The sequence below is a fragment of the Stegostoma tigrinum genome, chromosome 14 (assembly GCF_030684315.1).
Source record: "Stegostoma tigrinum isolate sSteTig4 chromosome 14, sSteTig4.hap1, whole genome shotgun sequence".
Taxonomy (NCBI): Eukaryota; Metazoa; Chordata; class Chondrichthyes; order Orectolobiformes; family Stegostomatidae; genus Stegostoma; species Stegostoma tigrinum.
Genome location: NC_081367.1, coordinates 43,151,835 through 43,173,780, shown reverse-complemented (window position 1 = coordinate 43,173,780; position 21,946 = coordinate 43,151,835). Strand labels below are relative to the sequence as shown.

At 40.5% G+C, this 21,946-nt stretch overlaps 1 protein-coding gene across 2 annotated transcripts in view; it reads left to right on the top strand.

Annotated features, from left to right (window-relative positions):
* The first annotated feature begins 7,559 nt into the window (after positions 1-7,559).
* Positions 7,560-21,946, top strand: part of dis3l2 (DIS3 like 3'-5' exoribonuclease 2) — a 296,352-nt gene continuing 281,965 nt past the window's right edge. Inside the window, exons 1-2 of one of the 2 annotated variants that reach the window (XM_059651106.1) lie at positions 7,560-7,663; positions 10,805-11,711. In XM_059651106.1, coding sequence (XP_059507089.1) covers positions 10,841-11,711 — 871 coding nt within the window. In that variant the 5' untranslated portion in view covers positions 7,560-7,663; positions 10,805-10,840. The remainder of the gene's footprint in view (positions 7,664-10,804; positions 11,712-21,946) is intronic. The other variant, XM_059651107.1, reaches the window with a different exon arrangement.

The following is a 21,946-nucleotide window of genomic DNA, read 5'->3' as shown; positions in this document are numbered from 1 at the left end:
CCACAGATAACGTAATATGAAGACACACTGCAAACCTCAGTGATTATTAATGTTCCCTTTACGAATAGTTTGATCTTGGCTTTGAGGCAATTCGCTGCTTCTATCTCAAAAGAACAGCTGTACAAAACTCTGGCGCGGCCGCACTTGGAGTATTCCGTACAGCTCTGGTCACCGCATTATAAGAAGGATGTGGAAGCTTTGGAAAGGGTGCAGAGGAGATTTACTAGGATGTTGCCTGGTATGGAGGGCAGGTCTTACGAGGAAAGGCTGAGGGACTTGAGGCTGTTTTCATTAGAGAGAAGAAGGTTGAGAGGTGACTTAACTGAAACATATAAAATAATCAGAGGGTTAGATAGGGTGGATAGGGAGAGCCTTTTTCCTAGGATAGTGACGGCGAGCACGAGGGGGCATAGCTTTAAATTGAGGGGTGAAAGACATAGGACAGATGTCAGAGGTAGTTTCTTTACTCAGAGAGTAGTAAGGGAATGGAACGCTTTGCCTGCAACGGTAGTAGATTCGCCAACTTTAGGTACATTTAAGTCGTCATTGGATAAGCATATGGACGTACATGGGATAGTGTAGGTTAGGTGGGCTTGAGATCGGTATGACGGGTCGGCACAACATCGAGGGCCGAAGGGCCTGTACTGTGCTGTAATGTTCTATGTTCTAACAGCCTCCTAAGAATGGGGACAAATGATGATCTCATTTATTACACCACCAATAATTTATGTAAATATTCGCAAAAAATCATTCAATGATGGGAAATAAATGTTTGTCAGTTTTAATTACTCAAAAAACGGCGCCCGCTTTCAATTAAAATGTAGGGCAGTAAAACCATTGTTCCAGAGCTGAGGTTATATAACTGAAGGGTTTGCTCTGCCTATTGTAAATCATCGCGCATCAAATATTCCACACCTTATCAATGTGTTACTTGCGAGATAGATTTTTAAGAACGACAGAAGTTTAAATTGGAACATTTTGAAATGTAGACCTATAGATATCAGTGTCCAGATACATCAAGTCGTTTCTCCGTCAATTATTTGTCCGTCGTTGTTCTCTCTTGGAGGGATGTGAAAAATTGAGGCCCGTTCCATTCGTCGGCAGAACAGGCATTTTATCAAAGATTCTCAGCGGGAAGAATGCGCTGCAATGAATTTTGAGTGCAATGTCTCTGAACTGCCTCTTTCACATTCAATCAACAAAAATGCTAATAGGACTGATATTCTCTCATCAACTTGCGCTGTATAGCTATGTGTTAATGGTAGTCAGATCGCCTGGACTTGTCAGAAGACATTTTCCTGTCTGTCGCTATATTTCTGTGCTTTATGACTCTATATATTCGGATGATCTTCATTAAATTAAAATTTGAAAGAAGTCACTTTCAATATTTCACTGCATTTCTCTGCGAAATCTCTTTTTGTTGAGAGAACTCGTCGGAACTCCGTTCTATCCTGGCTATCAATGGTTTGTCGGGTATATATGTGTGTGCTCGGAAGTTACTGTCACGTCCGGCTCTGAATTGGGGGCTTTCAAACTACGATCCATAAACCATGTTACCCCACCAGCTGCCTGTAACCTTAACTCAGACATACTTTATTCCAGGACGGACCACTTTAATGTTATGGGCACCGGGTTTTTGAAAGCGTTGTTCTTAATGCACCCATCTCACTGGAACAAAGCTAAACTAGAATACTGACATTTCTTCAGATGATCAATCTAACAACTGGAGTCTCAGTCGGAAGTAAGTACCCAATACGGCCAAGCTTTAGTCAAGTTTATAATATTGGAATCAGTTTTCCGTTTAGGAAGTTCAGAAACAGTTGAATCATTAAGTGCGTGACTAATAGAAATACGGAGAATGCTGGAGAAACTCACCTGTGAAGAGAAAAACTGAGTTAAACTTTTCGGGTCCGATATGGCTTCTTCACGACTGTGATTAACTCTTGAAACTGTCGCTTAAAAGAAGTGATTACTTACACCCTAACTGATAAAAAGACGCCTTTCATACAAATGTTTGACAAAGCTCAGTTTGTGGTATTGTGAGAAGATCTGAGTATTCCGAAGTGTGCCAACTATCAACATTTGAACGGGATGGAAGTGACTTGTCGCAAGTGTTTAGGTCAACGTTTTCTGTTAGAATTCACGCTCCGCAGTGGATTTTCGCGTTGGGAGCCTATAGTAACGTGTTAGTCGCAATGCTTACCATGCTCAGCTGCTTTTCTTATTTCATTGCTTTCTCAACATTATTGTTTTGACTGATCGGTTGCTTTCACCGAGTCTTAAACTGACTAACATTGAAATTTTAATTCCTTGGTCAATTCTAGGTTTCTATCCACGATTCTCTCTATAGTAGGGAGACTACATGCACAAATGCCCGTTTTTGCCCTTCTTTCGTTCATTCTGTATTGGGGATATCAACTGCAGGCAAGGACATTGTTTGGAGGAACACTTCCGTTCTGTTTGCAATTGCTCAGGCGCTTCACTTCGGTCTTGGTCTCCAGCAATATTCCAGCGAAGATCAATGTAGGAGCTTAAGGAACAGCTCCACATTTATCCAAATGACACTCTCCAAATTTCCGTACAGAAAACCGAGTACAACAGCTTAATGTGATAATTGGAACTGCAGATGCTGGAGAATCCAAGATAATAAAATGTGAGGCTGGATGAACACAGCAGGCCCAGCAGCATCTCAGGAGCTCTCTGATGGAGGGTCTCGGCCCGAAACGTCAGCTTTTGTGCTCCTGAGATGCTGCTGGGCCTGCTGTGTTCATCCAGCCTCACACTTCATTATCTTCAAGAGCTTCATGTTCTCACTTCTAACCCATTATCTTTTCCCTCCTTACTGGATTGGATTTTACTCTCTTGATTATCTTTCTGTTCGATCATTTTGCTATTCAATAGCTTCTTTAGACACGTGTTCGTGAAACTTTAGCCCTGTTTTCTTCCCCTCATTGGTTAGACCAGCTGAGTATCCCCAACATTTTTAATTTTATTTCTGTTCCCTACATTTTGTTTTGCTTCACTATCTACACTGTTCTTGAATTTACTACCTCTCCTAGGATAACTAAATCCAAGGTACTTGCCTCTATTTTCACTCTTGTAACCACCGACAGGTGCCCTCCGTTTTTCTAGCACTGGTTTTGTTTGTATTTCCCCCTCCTTCCATTCCAACGGCAAAATCCCTTACCTAACCAAACGCAGGTGCCATTTCAATAAATTCTGTCCTACCTAACAACTCAATTATTCACATTTAAGTGTTATGTCAAAACTTACTTCTACCATGTTTCCCTCAGCCTGACATGCTATGGCTGTTTGAACTGTTTTATTTCTCTGAAACGATAAAGAGATACCATTTCAAAAGTATCATTTAAATGGCGGGTGCTGCTTAGTGCTCTTTATTAAAGGCTGGAGGATGCTTGCTATCTGTGAGATAATAAACATACCTTTCGCCATTCAAACTAAGTTAACTAATAAACAAAGGATTGAAAATGTTTCACTTCTGACTAATGTGCTTATCACCCCGAGCAGAGGATAGATACAGAAAATACTTCCCTCAGACGTTGGAATGTATGCCGTAATTCGTTAGAGATTAGCTTCGACAACAATATTAGGGTATATAACAATTCACGGGTCTTTGAAACACCAAGAAGTGCCATGTAAAATGTTGAATTACTCGAGAGAATCAGGACAGCCAACTGGGCTTAGGTCACTTTGCACTGTGAAGAAAGAGACTAATAAACTCAATACTCTTAGAAACACATGTCAAGTTGACTGACTTTTCCTGCAAAATATAATAAAAATGTAGTTTCTTACACTTCTTCATGTTATATTTATATTCTATTAACAATGTGTAATGTGATAGTCCCTTCTTGTGTCTTTTTCTTGTGCTTTTCTGTAATTCTTGGCAACACTGATCCATTTCGCAGAGTTGTGGTGACGAAGAGGACATTATTCAATTGGGTTGAAGGAAATGGCATGTCATTTCCACTGTAACAAAGTCATAAAGCTATAGAGTCATACAGCATGGAAACAGACACTGTAGTCCAACCAATCCATGCCAACCATATCCAAAACTAAACTAGTCCCACTGACCTTGGCCAGTATCCCCTCCAAACATTTCTTATTCATGTACTTATCCAAGTGTCTTTTAAAAATTGTAACTATACCCACATCCATCACCTCCCCTGGAAGTTCATTCCACACATGAACCACCCTCTGAGTAAAATGTTGCCCCTGATGTCTTTTCTAAATCTTTATCATCTCACCTTAAAAATATGCCCCTCGACTTGAAGTCCACCACCTTAGGGAAAAGACTGTTTCCATTCACCTCATCTATACTACCTATGATTTTATAACCTCCATGAGGTCATCCCTCAACTCCCTAAGCGTCAATGAGAAAAGTCTCAGTCCATCCAGCCTCTCCTTATAACAAAAGCCCTCCATTCCCAACAACATCCTGGTAAATCTTTTCTGAACCTTCTCCAGCCCAATAATATGTTTACTATATCAGGACTACTAGAACTGGACATAGTACTCCAGAGGGCCCACCAACATCCTGTACAATCTCAACATGACATCGCAACTCTTATAAGGCCTGAACAATGAAGACAAGTGTCCTAAATACCTTCTTAGCCACGCTGTCTACATGTGATGCAAACTTCAAAGATTTGTGTATCTGAAGCCCTTCTTCTCTCTGTGCTACAACGCAACTGAAGGCCCTGCTTGTGATTGTATAAGTCTTGCCCTTATTTATTTTACCAAAATGCAATATCCCACATTTATCAATATCTCTTTGGAATCTGAGATAACTTCTTCACTGTTCACTGTACCACCAATTTTGGTGTCATCTGCAAATTTACGAACAATACCTTTTATATTCTCATCTAAATAATTAATTTAAACGACAAACAAAAGTGGACCCAGCCCTGATCCCTGCGGAACACCACTGGTAAAAGGCCTCAGTCTGAAAGATGACCTTTCACCACCATTCTCTGTCTCCTGCCATTAAACTGATTTTGTATCAAATTGGCAAACTCACTCTGAATACCATGTGATCTAACTACTAATGAGTCCACCATGTGGAATCTTATGAAAGGCTTTACTAAAAAAGCCCAAGTAAACAATGAACAAAAACAAAGTTGCTGGAAAAGCTCAGCAGGTCTGGCAGCATCTGTGGAGGAGAAAACAGAGTTAACATTTCGGGTCCGGTGACCCTTTCTCAGAAGGGTCTGAGGAAATTTGCAGATGACACCAAAATTGGTGGTACAGTGAAACGTTAACTCTCTCCTTCTAGTTGCGGTCTAGCTCTTAATGTATTTTTATAATCTCTTTGGATTGTCTTTAACCTTTTCTGCCAAGGCTATCTCATATCCCCCCTTTCCCTTCGTGATTTCCCTTTTAAAATATCCCTACACTAGTTATCCGGTTTAAGAGAATGACTTAGACTAAACTTTTGCTGGATTCTTGAAGGAAGTATATGGTTAATTGATGCAATGAAAGAAAGAAAAGTCCATACCAAATTCAAAACATTGCATCAGCTTCTCAATGTTAAGCATAAAATGATCCTTGTGTATGGGTGGCTCGGTGGCTCAGTGGTTAGCACTGCTGCCTGACAGCGCCAGGTTCAGTTCCACCCTTGAGTGACAGTCCGTGTAGAGTTTGCACATTCTCCCTGTGTCTGCGTGGGTTTCCTCCGGGTGCACCGGCTTCCTCCCACAGTCCAAAGATGTGCAGGGTAGGTGGATTGGCTAAACTAAATTTCCCATAGTGCTCAGGGGTCTGTAGATTAGGTGGGTGAGAAGGGGATGGGTCTGGGTGGAATGCTCCAAGGGTCGGTGTGGACTTGTTGAGCCGAAGGGCCCGTTTCCACACTGTATGGATTCTATGTCTAAAGGTTACAGTTGGTTTCGTTCCTTTCTTTTGCTTATTTTAATCGTTGCTCCTTGGCACAAGCGTGGACTCATTTGTGCTCTAAGGATCATCTGACCTCTGAAGAACGAATTTAAACGTTTACATTTTATCTTAATAAATCCAGATATATCGTTTTCCATAGAGGATCCCATTATAACACTGTAAAACAACTTGACCCAATACCCCTCCGTGCTCCAAAAAGCACATTTTGTTCTCTCTGACTTATGCTAAACCTTCGAGATTGGTCTCCCACAGCTAGTTCTGTGTTATTAGTTTCACTAAATCACATGAAGAGGACGAGGAGTCGCCTTGATGGCTAACAGTAGACTCGATTGTGGCTCACTTCGGTTTGTTGTATTTTAAAATCAAATTATTTTCACCATTGTTTGTCAATAGCTGCGTCTTAAAACAGGGATAGAAATTTTGTAACAATAATGTTTATACCTGGAACTCAGCATTTTGTCACGAACACAAGCGATTGATATTCTCTACAATATGTCGTTAAAAAACATTTCATTCATGTCTCGTGACAAAATAAAGTACACTAATTTCAGCTAAACGGCCGCGAGGTGGTAAACTTGATTCGGGCAGTTTGACGGATCACGAATGCGCTTAATATTGAACGGCAATCTAACTAAACATATTCTCCCCTCTTATTGTTACTGACATTATATGTCCGCATTACGAGCCATTGTAGACAGGAACGGTCCTCGGTAATATATCCTAGCTTACGTCCCACCCGACATTACTACCGTAACCATTACTTGATGGTTATATTATACGGTCGATTGCCAGTATATTTGAATTTATATGTTTGAGTGAATCAAATGTAAACTCGAGAACCCAAATGCAGCGTCCATTCGAATAGCGATCTCACGGGTTTCGTTCAGGTTTTGTTATACGTTAGCAGCCGAGCAATAATGATGTGGCACTGAAAATGTTACCTGCTCAGAGGTGGAGTCAAAACCTCCCTAAGTCAAAAATTCCCACTAACGGATCTGTGAAAACAAGATTAAAAACTGACCAAGTTATGATTTGGGATTTGAAGATGGTTTCTAGGTAACATTATCATTCTATGATTACAAAAACAATTTGCTAAAATTACGGACGCATTAAACCGATTATTTGTAGGCATGAGGACGGTTCCAGTATTTACTCGAATTGACGGCTCTTTTTTTCACTAATATTTAACTATTTCTAAAAATAATGGAGGAAGTCGCTGTAACTACGTAAAGGAAGGTAGGTTGATGTCAGCTTTAATGTGTTTTCCTGTCTTACGATAAAGCAACTGTCTGATTTCTAAATAATACGTTGATTTCAAAGCAGACTCTTCCTATTGTCAGCCGCTTTGTTGTCTGTGGAGTTGCTGTCCAAGGTGGCAACGATGGTTGCTAGTCCTCAAAACAGGCAACGTCCTCAACTGTGAGACAAACGTCGACACTTCAAACCGTTTTTTTAAGAATGAATCTTGTAAACTATGGGAAGAATACACATATTATAAGACATTGCATTTTATATGTAGGGGATGTGAATGAGGTGGGGGTGGGGCAGCTGCAAGACTTCTTCAACGTTCTGGGGCCACGGCGCACTAAAGCGAGTGATGGACCAGAACACATCTCCCACAATGCATTGCGCCCCCACGGCTTCCGGGAAGTATGACCCGGAAGGAGTTTGTTGACGCGCAGTGATCCGGAGGTTGCAGCGGCTGTTAAACTGAGGAACGACACCTTGTTCATGCCAGCTTTTCCCTTCTGTAAGTCCCAGGAGCTGGGAATAGGTGTTTTGTTCTGTACGTGACAATGACAGTGGAGTCTTGAAGGGGAAACGCATCTTTGAGTGTCACCGAGTCTGGGTCTGTTGATTCAGGCCTTTCTGGTTAAAGAAGTGCATGACTTTACATTGAGAGAACAGACTTCTTTCTCCAGTTGCTAATCTGTGGCGCTGCTGGTGGGGAGCTTGATGTTGGCCTGTCAGTCTGAGAGTCCTTCGTTATACTTGGGCCATCTAAGGTCATTGTCCTACATGACGCACTTATTGGGCCACAATGTTGCCCCTCTTTGACAGGCTCCTAGCTTATTCGAAACTCCTGTTACTGGGCTGAGTGTATTCCACTTTTTTTGTGGAACATGACAGGCTACAACCCCATTTTAAACATTTGAATTTATCTGAACTACATTTTGTAGTCAGTTCATGCGATGTTACCGTCATTCTCACGGCCAGCCTTTCATATTGCAATTATCTAATTCTCCTTCAGGAGATGGTGGTGAACTGCATGCTCGAACAGTTTGCTTAATATTGTGAAGGAGGGACTTCCAGGATATTGACAGTAAAGGAGAGGTGATTATTATTCCAAGTCAGGTTGGTGACTGGAGGTGTCCTTGCAGGCAGTGAAGTTCCTAAAAATCTACCAATCCTGTCTTTAGGTATTAAGGAAGTTGCTATTGAAAAAAAAATTTGCAAGTTATTGCAGTGCAGATTGTAAATGTTACATTGTGCTGCAATGAATTGTGTGTCGTTGGTGTGGGGAGTGATTGCTTAATGTGGTGGGTGATCAAACAGGCTGTTTTGACCTGATTGGTATCAGACTTCTTGTGTCGTCTGATTTGCACTAATCTAGGCAAGTGGAAATTATTCCAGTGTGCTCCTTGGAGGTGGTGGGCAGGGGCGTTTAGGGAGCCAAGAAGTGTGTCATTCCCCAGAGAATTCTCAGCTTCTGACTTGCTTTCTAGCCACAGTATCTGTGTGGTTGATGCAAATAAGTTTCTCATCAAAGGTACTTCTCAGTGTGTTGATAATAGGGGCATGCAGAAATCTTGGCATCATAGAGTTTTATGGGAAGATGCGTCAATTTTTCTCTTATTGGTCAATTCCTGGCACTTTTATGGTGTCCATGTTACATGCTACTCAGCAGCTCCAGCCTGACTGTGCAGATCTTTCTGCATGCAGGCATGGACTGCTGTATTACTGGAGGAGTTGTGGATGGAATTGACCACTTTGCAATCATCAGTGAATCATCTCACTTCTGACCTCATGATTGAGAAAATGTTATTGATGAAGCAACTGAAGGAAGTTGGACCTTGGTCTTTGGTTACATTGGGTATATTGGGTGACCTATTCAGCTTGCTCCTTGACTGGGCAATAACTGATAAGATGAATTTGAGGAAAGTGTGCAAGCTGGCTGCTTGCCTTGCATTTGTGGCCTCGTGCATATTTGTACACTGATGCCACAGAATGAAGTATGTAAGAGACATGCAGTAACACATTTTTATTTATTTTTGGAATGAAGTCAGAGTTGCTGGAAGAGCTCAGCTGCTCTGGCAACATCTGTGAAGGGGAAAAACAGAGTTGATGTTTTGGGTCTGGTGACCCTTCACCAGACACAACATTAATTTGTGATTTTTCCTTCACCAGATGCTGCTAGACCTGCTGGGCTCTTCCAGAAACTTGGTTTTTGTTCCTGATTTAAGCATCAGCTGTTCTTTCGGTTCATATTTATTTTTGTTAGTTTCTCTTAGCTCTGTTGAAGTTAAACTTAAATTTTTGTGTCCCTTTAAAGCAAAGTTGGACATGAACACTTGTTTCTCTGTGACACTGGTTCATGACTCTTTATGGATTAATTTATTTTCTTGGCAATTAATAGTTACAGCTGTCTTCCCTAACCTTTCCTATGCACATCCTCACCTTCAGCCAGCACCTGTTGTATCTTTCAACATTAGGGTTAGACATAACTGCTGGGTATATGTCCACTTTTTCATTTAGATTCATAGAGGTGCACAGCATGGAAATGGACTCCTCGGTCCAACTCGCCCATGCTGATCACAAATCCCAAGCTGATCTAGTCCCATTTGCCAGCATTTGGCCCATATCCCTCTAAACCCTTGCTATTATGTACTGATCTAGATGCCTTTTAAATATTGATATTGTACCAGTCTCCTCCACCATCTCTGCCAGCTCAATACATACACGCACAATTCTTGTGTGAAAAAGTTGCCCCTTTTAAATGTTTCCCTTCTCACCTTAAACCTATGTCCTCTAGTTCTGGACTCCCCTACCCTGAGGAAAAGACCTTTGTTAAACACCTTATCCATGCCCCTCGTGATTTTATTAACCTTTACAAGACTCTCCCCTTAGCCTCTGATGCTCCAGGGAAAATTTATCTCTGCATTGTATAAATCAGCTAATCAGGATCGCCTTGTAGTCCAGTAAATGTCCACAACTCTAACCCAATATTTGAGTCATTTTGAAGCAAACATTGTTGAAATTTAGTTTGCAAACTTGAAAGATAATACTTTTGGTGGATAAACACCCTATCGTGTGTTACTGAACCATAGACATCAGAAGAGTGTTATTTTCCATCTGGTCTGTGCTGATGTCATCTGCAGCAGTAATGGGGAATATTATAACTATTTCAGTAATTCCTGTGTATACAAAGATCTACCAGGACATCTCCATCCTCATGACTGTCCAAGTGATTGGTGGAAAATAATAATGTGTGATGATTGTATTAAGGCATGGTTAGGTTCAACTGATACACCAGTCTGCCACCTATCACTGATAAGAGGAGTCAAATAATTTTAATTTAATTATAATCCGTTAGAAAGCTAAGCAAAGGGAGTAAGATAATGTTAAATACAGTTATGGGAGTTAGTTCTGTTAGAGCATTACTTTTAAAATAATTGGCCTCAGTGATTTTGTGAGTCAAATATAACATTCTTTAATAATAGTTTACTCACCGAGCCTCACTTTTTCCCCTGTCTGTTTGACTGAGATTTTGATCACTTGTCCTGATATTGCTGGGCTATTGTTTTAAAGCTATTTTAAATATTTGCTTTTGGATATTCCAGGATAATATATTATGTATATCTGATAATGATGAGTATTGTTTTCTCTACAGCTTCACTTGTCTCTTTTGTGATTATCAACATCACCAATGGATCATTCAGGACAAACTAAAGAAACATTTCCCTCTTTTGATGCAAGACATAGTGTTAGTAAGATTTATTATCCACAAAAAAATGCTTATTCCAGGCTGGTGAATCAGCATCGTAGTGGAAGGTTTAGGGCCTATCGAAGCCAATTTGCTCAGCAAATCAATTGCGTAGCCAAGAATGATGAATGTGGCGTTATTCCTGGGAGTAGTTTGAATCTTTCAGAAGTAGAAATGATGCCACAGAAGCATGTTAATAATGGACAATTTCTAGGAGATAATGTGAAATGTAGCCTCTCTCTGGATGTTGGCGGCACTGCTCTCTTTGCAAATTTGCCTGTTAGTCTTATGGAAAAGGTTGTGGATACTGGTGAGTCTGACATGCTTGACTCTGGGAAGAAGAAACAGGGATTGGTGACCAGAAAGGAAAACAAGCAAAGAGACATCACCGTCAACCAGGATGAAGATGTTAAGTCAGCAAATGAAGTTACGTTCAAAGAAACTAAGCCGAAGCAAGGCCATCCAAAACCATATCTCGATCACCACAAAGAGTTTGTGGGGCTTGAAAAAACAGCAGCAACTGGGGAAAGTGATCATTACTCTGAGGCTATATTGCCAAGGTATAAACCATCTTTTGACAGTTGTAGTCTGAATATTGACCTAGGCAGAACAGAGAGTAATGTGCAAATAATTAATGAAATGGAAGTACAGAACAATAAGAAAAAGAAAAACAGAAGAAAAAGCAAAGGAAAAAATGACACAAGCATGGGTGTCACTCTGAGTTCTAGTGGGCTGTGTGTTGGAGACCAAGTTGCTACACTTCACGATTTGGGATCTGCTATGCTGGAGAAAACCAATGTCGACCATTTGCAAAGTAAGGCAATGGAAGATATTTTTCCGTGTTAAATCTTTTTGAATTCTTATGCTTTGAGTATTATGCCTTTATATCTGATTGCAAAATGCTCCAAGAATTAATACAAGATTTGAAAATTCTTTTGTTAAATTCAAATGCTTGGATATACTGACCTAATTTAAGGGCATTTAAATGGTCATTGGATAAATGTGAATGATAATGGAATACTGTAGGCGAAATGGGCATCAGATTGGTTTCACACGTCAGCGCAACATCGAGGGCTGATGTAATGCTCTGTGTTCTATGTTCTATGTAATTTAAGAGAGTCTTGTAATTGCTCAAAGCAAAGATAGTGTCTCTTAATCGGGAAAGCAGGTGGGAATAAAATTCGTCCAAAATGAGCGAAGAATGAAAGAAAGCTTTAAAACTTTGCAAAATTAATTTGATTTTGGTAAAAATGAAACAAGTAAATGTATTCTCTTTATTGAGATCTTGCAAACAATTGCATTTGATTTCACACAAAAATTCCTCATCTCAAGCATTATTGCAGATTAGAAGTTTTTACAATAGGAAAATCCCTAATTAAATGTTTAAATTGTTGGTTTGCCTTGTGCGGTGGCACAGGGGGGCTGTTCAAACAGCTATTCTATTCAGGGCTGTGTGTGTTGCCTAATGTCTGATTAATATCATTCAGTGGTTTGGACACAAGATTTTATGAGCTCCGAATCTAATATTAAATCTTTTGCAAATCAATGCGGATGCTACTTCACTTTTTCCAAATGCACTTTTTAATATATAGTCAGGGGAACTTGATCGAGTTTTTTGTAGAAATAACAGTGAGCATAGATGAAGTCAGAATGGTGAACATAATCTTTATGGAGTTCAGTAAGGTGTTCGATAAGGTTCCGAGTGGTACACTAGTTAGCAAGATTAGATCATATGGAATACAGGGAGATCTAGCCATGTGGTTGCAGAACCAGCTCGAAAGTAGGAGACAGGTTGGTGGTGGACAGTGATAATGGGAACTGCAGATGCTGGAGAATCCAAGATAATAAAATGTGAGGCTGGATGAACACAGCAGGCCAAGCAGCATCTCAGGAGCACAAAAGCTGACGTTTCGGGCCTAGACCCTTCATCAGAGAGGGGGATGGGGTGAGGGTTCTGGAATAAATAAGGAGAGAGGGGGAGGCGGACCGAAGATGGAGAGAAAAGAAGATAGGTGGAGAGAGTATAGGTGGGGAGGTAGGGAGGGGATAGGTCAGCCCAGGGAAGACGGACAGGTCAAGGAGGTGGGATGAGGTTAGTAGGTAGGAGATGGAGGTGCGGCTTGGGGTGGGAGGAAGGGATGGGTGAGAGGAAGAACAGGTTAGGGAGGCAGAGACAGGTTGGACTGGTTTTGGGATGCAGTGGGTGGAGGGGAAGAGCTGGGCTGGTTGTGTGGTGCAGTGGGGGGAGGGGATGAACTAGGCTGGTTTTGGGATGCGGTGGGGGAAGGGGAGATTTTGAAGCTGGTGAAGTCCACATTGATGCCTCATATTTTATTATCTTGGTGGTGGACAGTTGCTTTTCAGACTGGAGGCCTGGTCTGTGACGAGTGGTGTACCACAAGGATTTGTGCTGGGTCCACTGCTTTTTGTCATTTATTTAAATGATTTGGATATGAATATAGGAGGTATGCTTAGTAAGTTTGCAGATGACAATTTGCCAAAATTGGAAGTGTACTGAACTATGAAGAAGGTTACCTCCAAGTACGACGGGCTCTTGATTCGGTGGGCCAAGGAGTGGCAGTTGGAGTTTAATATAGATGAGGTGCTGTATTTTGGAAAGGCATCTGAGGGCAGGACTTGTACGCTTGATGGTAAGATCAAGGCCAACAAGACTTTGGAGTGCCCATTCATTGTTCCTTGAAAGTGGAGAGCAAGGTAGACAGGATAGTGAAGATGGCATTTGGTATGCTTGTTTTTATCAGTCTGTGCATGGAGTATAGGAGTTTGGAGGTCATGCTATGCCTGGACTAGACATTAGTAGGCAACTTTTGGAATACTGTATTCAATTCTGATCTCCCTGCTATAGGAAGGATATTGTGAAACTTGTAAATATTTTCTGAACCCTTTCAAGGATGTTACCAGGGTTGGAGGGTTTGAGCTGTACGGAGAAGCTGAATAGTCTGGGGCTATTTTCCTTGGCACATTGGAGGCTGAGGAGTGACCTTATAGAGGTTCATGAAATCATGAGGGGCATGGATAGGATGAATAACCAAGGTCTTTTCCCTGGAGTGGGGTACTCCAAAACTAGAGGGCATAGGTTTAACATGAGAGGGAAAAGGTCTAAATGAGACCTAAGGGACAACACTTTCATGCAGAGGGTGGTGCGTGTATGGAATGAGCTGCCAGTGGAAGTGGTGGAGGCTGGTACAATTCCAGCATTTGAAAGGCATCTGGATGGGTATATGAATAGGAAGGGTTTAGAAGGATATGGGCCAAATGTTAGCACATATAGGACTAGATTAATTTACGATATCTGGTAGGCATGGACGAGTTGGACTGAAGGGTCTGTTTGCAGCTGTACAGCTCTATGACTGAATTAGTGAGACTCTTTATTTGCAGACTGAAATTAAAATGTGCATTTGTGAAGGGTATTTATGACATCGGATGTCCCAAAGTGCTTTACAGCCAATTAAATACTTTTTGAAGTGTGGTCACTGTTACTCTGCAGGGCACGTGGCCCAAGTTGTGTATGACAAACTCCCACAAATAGCAACATGATAACCAGGTAAGCTATTTTCATGTTGTTGATTGAGGGATAGATATTTCACATATTATTCACTCATTCATGGGGAATGATTCCCTTCTTCGTAATTGCACCCTGAGATCTTCTGTGATAATTTGATAGGGCATTTGGGTGTCTCTGTTTAACGTCTGATCTGAAATATAATAACTACAACCGTTCAAGAATTCTTCAAGGCTATTGTTAGCCTTGACTTCTCAGCTCAAGTCCTAGAATGGACTTGATCTGACAATCTTCTGGTTCAGGCAAGGGTCTTATCAATTGAACCAATTGAAATGAATGTGCACAATGCTAATAGCAGACAAATGTTATCTTCATTCAATTAATTGGTCCCTTCTTTGTACGTAAATGGTAAAAATATGTCGCATTATTCCATTGTAACTTGTTTGAGTCAGCCTCATTATCCTGACGAGCCTTGGGCTTTAAATGATGACATTTTCTCCTGTAAGCATGCTACCTTTCCCAAGCTAGCTGATTGGGTGATTGCTTAAGTGACTTCTTGTCCTTTTCTTTCACTGTTTCAACTGATGTAGCAGTACACACACCATTTCCTGTTGCATGCAAACAGGAGTGGGAGTGGGAACTACCATTACCTCCTGCACTGAATTCGAGTGGAGGCATTGTTTTCATCTCTGTTATTTTGTTACTATTTGATTGTAACCACTTATCTCAAAAACCAATGAATGAATCTCAACAAAAGTTGACTCAAGGAAGAACTGAATTTTTGGAGCAGATGCCTATCTGGGTCCGGATTCTGGATGCTTTTAAAGGATCAGTTACCCTCAGGCCAATGGATGAAATTACATTTTGTTAGAATACTACGGGTTGTTTTATTTAATCAATGTTGTTGATTTGTTTTAAAATGTTGTGTCGTGTCTCAGCAGCTGTTTTGGAATTTGACAAAATGTGACCAGAGTTTTTGAAGAGATTGTTGGATATGTATCAATTTAAGAACTTGCTCAGTGAGATGGAAATTCTTATTATGTTGTTTTTCAGCTTTTTAGTTACAGTGCATCATCCAGGCAGGAAAAAGCCTCAATGAAGAGCCGTGTATTTTCCAGTAATATTGTGTTAAGACTTTATGGTTGAGCTATGTGCTCAACTGAGTACCTTCTTCACTAGTTGTTCAATGAATCGGGGATAATGCATTGATTTTCCTTGTCACCATTTAAAGTAGATACTGAACTGATATATGTCCAGCTTTGACAGAAATCTTCAATTGCCATAATTGATTAGCTTTTAAAATAGATAAGTTAATTTTACTTCTGAATGTAACATTTACCCATCTCCTGAATCTTAAGTGCCTCTTTGACATCAGCTAACAGCAGAGACTGAATTCCTTTGCAGTTGAGAATAAGGAAGAGCCAGACAACTGGGATAGAATTTTCTGCAAGACTGAAATTACCAATATACATCGGATCTTATGACATTTTGTGCACTAATTTCACTACTGCTCATTTAATTCAAAATTTCTAAGCTTTCTAATTAGACTTTGCTGTCGTCAACACAAGGGGCACAGTCGTGGCTGGTTTATTGATCCCATAATGCTGGAAGTATAGCTTCTTTGTAATGATAATCTAATTCTGATTTAATCAGAAATGCAGTAAAATTTAGTCCTTTTCACCAGAACAGCGATGTGTATTCATGAGACAACAAGGTTTAGAGCTGGATGAACACAGCAGGCCAAGCAGCATCAGAGGAGCAGGAAAGCTGATGTTCCGGGTCTGGACCCTTCTTCAGAAATGTGTATTCATATAACCTTTGATGAATTTAGCAAATATTCTCAATCTGTAAAGCATTCAGCTGCAGTTTATAATGATTGGCATTCATCGATGCCATGAAATAGACATTTGAAGTTGTAACAATGTAATTTTTTTGCATAATTCTGTATGAACAAGCAAGATGACTAAACTGACAGTGTTGTGGGACATTGAGGGTCTGATAGTCACCCTGCTGTACTCTGACCCTTATCCAGAGAGATCTACAAAGTGTTTAAAAAGGCTTTTATTACTCACTATAGCAAGGAACTTCAAAGTATCCAAACATGACACACTGAACAAAGAATTAAGGCAGTTATACTCTCAGATTCAGTTACAGGAAATTATCATATACCAATTAAGAGGGGTACAGTTATCTAAATCCATTGTTACGACTGAATAGGTTTGCATCATACGTAGATTATGAGTACATTTAACCAATTAATGTGAAGGTATGTCAGTCTAATTGTAGTATGCAATTAGCATGAAGGCATGTACATTCTATCATGTCTGATTACACCACAGGCCTCACTTTGTTCTGAACATAACAGTTTATGTCTGGCTTAGGTATATCAAGTGTCCTCTCGTGTCCAGTGTCCCTAATGTTCTAATGACATCTTTCAAGGCACAGAGACTCAATGAATAAACAACCTTTGTGTTGCTGTGTGCATTGTTATTATCATTCCTTTGCTATTTTGCAGATAAGTTGGTTCCTAGAGTAAATGGAATGGTGATCTCACATACATTGCTATGTATTGTTTAGCCTACAGTTTTGTGCCCTTGAGTTTATACACAGCTAGCAGCTCATAACTGTGTGCCATTGACTATTGCTCTGCAGGGCAGTGTTTTATTTTAAACCCTTTCAGCCTGTCCTTTCAGCTGGTGGTTTATCCACAAAGCTAATTTTTTTTTGTTGAAGTTATCTCTTGATTGTTTGGGTGGCCAGACCTCCAAATCGTGGGACGATTCCTGAACTACGCTGTCGTAAATATCAGCTTCTATTTTTTTCTCCATCCAGATGCCACTGGTTTGTAGTAAATGGTGGTCATAATCTTAGTCATTCTTCTTTGTTAACAGCACATAACTGTTGCCCTTATAAGCAATATTCCTACTCCAATACTCCATTCTGGTTACCTCACACCAATACATGGTTGCCTGCAATCCTTGGCAGAAGAAAATCCGACCCAGTTATGGGTCCCAGATTGTTTGCACCCACTGCCAGTCTTGGTGACTAGGTTTACTTATATTCATTCCTTATGAGGCTGCTGTCTGGAGGGCCTGACTTACTCTTGAGTAATTTCTGTAGCATTCTGCATGGCCTGCCAACTCACGTTTCCTGAGGCCTTGTCAACCTGAAATGAATCTTCTCATTAGGCTGCAACAAGTAGCCTGATGTTTTGCTGGGCAGGTGGAATATTCCCACAGTCGGTGATTTCATTACTTGCAGACAGTAACTGAAATTGCTTTCACAAATTAAGCTCCCAGAGATTATCTCTATCTCTGGTGTGAGAAAGTACCATTGAGTGGTGTCCATCTGTACACCTTTAAATGCCTTTACTAATGGCCAAATATCAATAGCTATTTCACTGTTAGTTTCCAGGATTTGAGGTTCCAACACGCAGATATAATTCTCAATAGCAGTCCGCAGCACATGCATATGTTACGCCCTCCATTTGGGTCATATATCGCTTAGACTTGATTTGGTAAACCCAGCCTTCCTATTCTGCTCCCAGTGATTCAAATCTGTAACTGCTTAAAGACCTCAGGGAATAATTTCTCTTGTGGACTGCTATAAAGAATTTTATAACTCCCTTTGCCAGAATCCCCACCTGGTTAAGTCACCACTTGTTCATTTCTGTCTCTGTGTTGTTGAGAAGATTTAATTTGTACAGGGAGGTAAATAAAAATTGGCGAATAAGTCCAAATTTCAGTTCCTTGATGTTAGACCGAACTCTCTCTGTCAGGTTTTGGCAGATTATCTCCTGCCCTTCCTTTGGCTTGGACCTCACGAGTCACAATTATTCCTTCAACTATTTGGTCAAGGTTTTTTTTATATTACAGTCTGTAAATTTGGGCCTTTCTCCCATTTCCCTTAACATCTTTGCTGAATAAAAAAATTATCTCCGATTTAAAGTTAACAACGGATCCAGCATCTACTGACATATTAAAGAGCTTTCAAAATAATATCACCTTTTATGTGTAGAAGTGCTTCCTAGCTTCTCTCCTGACCGGTCTGGTCCTAAATCTCAAAATACACCCTCAACTTTTAGAGATATAATTGGAAAAGAATGGTCAATAAGTTGAACGTATAAGGCAAAAACTTCAGCTTTTGCTAATTAATATATGTGACCTTATTTATATCTGATGTTTATACGCATTATTAGTAGTTAAGCGAATGCTAAAATAGGCATCTTCCCTTTAATTGCTTAGAAGGTCAGAACACAACAGAAAGAAATCATTTACTTGGGAGTATTTTTAAAAAAAAGCCTTTTTTTGGATAATGAAATGTGAGGCTGGATGAACACAGCAGGCCCAGCAGCATCTCAGGAGCACAAAAGCTGACGTTTTGGGCCTAGACCCTTCTTCAGATTTTTTTGGATATCGTTTGTCTTTTAAAGAAGTCAAAAGTATTTTCATCTGTTGTTAATCAAAATAACTTTGTTTCATAATTAGCAACTCTTTTACAAGCATTAATTCTTCATTTTTATCGTAAGATCTTGTATACACATTGTTGTACATTTTGAAGCTGTACTCTGAATTTATTTGATCTATTCTTTTAATGCTGGCTCAGATCTTCAGTGGGAGATAATCATTACTGAAGTATAGACTGGAGTTGCACATCAGGACAACGCGGAAGTCTACACAAAACTGACTCCTCATGAATTGCCTAGGAAGTTAAAACCTCCAGTAGGCAAGTAACTGGCATCTGGAATCCTCTGAGAAAGTGCCCAATTCTGAGTTAATGTTGGAAATTTCAGAGGATTAAGTAGTCAGGAATGGTTAGAGTGAACGAAACCTGTTCTAATTCTTGGTCCACTGTAAAACAGCACCCTATCTCGTCCCCAACTGCCCCACAGATCCTTGAATGCCTCTGAACCCAAACATGGTCCGCCTCCCACAAAGATCCTTCCCAGTCCCAAACCCTTCCCTCTTAAAAATTCCTTGCTGACCCCCATAGATCCAAATTCCCAAACATTCCTACACCCTATTTCCCCAACCTACCTGCTACCAATAACCGATACCCACCTTGAACTATATTAATAGAGGCTTTGAGTACTAGAGCAAGGAGGTGATATTGACACTCTTAGACCTCAGCTTGAGTATTATGTGCAGCTCTGGGTGCTGTGTTGCAGAAAGAATGTGAATGTATTGGAGGGAGTGCAGAAATGATTCATGAGAATGGTTCCAGGAATGAGAAACTTCAGTTGAGGATAGATTAAAAAAGATGGAACTGTTCTTCTTGGAGAGAAGAAGGCCAAGAGGAGATCTGATAGAGGTTTTCAAAATGGTAAGTGGGCTGGATAGAGTAGATAGCGAGAAATTGTTCTTTCTTGTAAAAGCAACAGGAATGAGAAGATATGGATTTTAAAGTGATTTGCAAAAGAAGCAAAAGTGATGTGAAAAAAAACCTTTTCACTCACTGAGTAGTTAGAGCGTGAAACCCAGTGCCTGGTAGTGTTTGGGGGTAGATTCAGTTGAGATATTCAAGAAGGCATTTCACTCTTATTTGGATAAAAATAATGTACAAGGGTATGGGAATATAGCAGGAGACTGGCACAAGGCAATCATGCTTATTTGAAGAGCTGGTGCAGACATGATTGGCTGATTAGCCTCCTTCTGCATCATATGAACTCTGTTCACCTCCTAGTTACCTGCCATTTATTTTTTTTAAAATTCACAATATGGGCACCACAGGTTAGACCTACATTTATTGTCCAATATTAAAACTGTTGAGAAGCTGCTAATGACATGCCTCCTTGAACCTCGGCAGTCCATGTTGTGTACGTGCATCCGTACTTTTGTTAGGGAGGGAGTTCGAGAATGTATCTTTTGTCCATCTCCCAGCTAGTGGAGTTTGTGGATTTGGAAGATACTGCTGAAGGAGTCTTGGGGAGCTGTTGCAATGCACCTTGTAGACTGGCCACCCTGTTGCTACTGTATTGTGATAAATGTTGAATGGGTGCCAGTTAACTGACTGCTCTCTTCTCGTTGGTGCCTAGCTTATTGAGTACTGCTGGAGCTGTATTCATTAATTCAAGTGGGGAGTACTCCATCACATCCCTGACTTGTTCGTTGCAGATGGTGGATAAGTTTTTGTGGAATCGGGAGTAGAGTTACCCATTGCAGCATTCCTAGGTTTTGATCTGTTCTTGTAGCCACTGTAGTTATATGGCTAGTCGAGTTCAGTTTTCTGGTTAATAGTAGCCTGCGCAATGTTGATAGCGGAGGAATTCAACAATGGTAACACCATTGCATGTTAAGTGGTAATGGTTGGATTCTTGTCGAAGATGGTAATTGCTTAACATTTTTGTGACGATAATGATACTTTGCTGTTATCAGCCCAAACCTGAATCTTCTCCATGTCTTGCTACAGTTGGGAATGAGATGTTTCACTATCTGAGAAGTCATGAATAGTACTGAACACTATGCAATTAAAGCAAATATCCCGACTTTAGACTTTGTAAAGAAGGAGAAGTCATTGCTAAAGCAGCTGAAGATGGTTGGACCCAAGGTACAGCACTGAGGGTTTCCTGCAGTGATGTCCAGTGGTGGAGATAATTGACATCTGACTACTACAACCATCTTCCTTTGAGTGATTCCAACCTTTGAAGAGTTCTTCACCTATTCCAATGAATCTAATTTTGCAAGGGCTCCCTGATGCCACCCTTGCTGCCTTGATGTCATGGGCAGTTAACCTCAGCTGTCTTGATTCCAACTCTCTTGTTCAACTCTTTTGTTTGTATGGGGATCAAGGCTCTCATGAGGTCAAAACCTAAATAGAACATAGAACATAGAAAAGTACAGCACAGTAACAGGCCCTTCAGCGCATGAAGTTGTGCTTAATCCTAATCCAAAAATAGTTAATCCTAATCCAAAAATAGTTAATCCTAATCCAAAAATAAAATACCTAACCTACATTCCCCTCAATTCACTGCTGTCCATGTGCATGTCCAGCAGTTGCTTAAGTGTCACTAATGACTCTGCTTCCACGACTACCACTGGAAAAGTATTCCATGCGCTCACAACTCTCTGGGTGAAGAACCTCTCTCTGATGTCTCCTCTATACCTTCCTCCTAACACGTTGAAACTGTGACCCCTCGTGGCAGTCAATCCTGCCCTGGGGAAATCCAATATGTTCACATCTTTCCTATAAAGTAGCATTCACAACAGTAAACAATACTCCAGGCAAGCTCGAACAAGTGCCTTGTAGAAGTTCAATATCACCTTGTTGCTCTTGCTTTTAGTAAAATGTCCCATGAATGAAAGTGAGAACACTGCATCCTTTATTAGCAGCTCTCTTCACCTGTCCTGCTACCTTTAATAATCTGTTCAACATCCAGGCTCCTTTACTCTTGTGCCCCATTTAGAATCCTATGCTCTATTTTATGCTATCTTTCAATGTTTTCCGATTAAAGTACATCATCTCACATTTCTCTGCATCGAACCTCATCTGCCACCTACACACCCACTCCAACAACTTTTCAATATCCT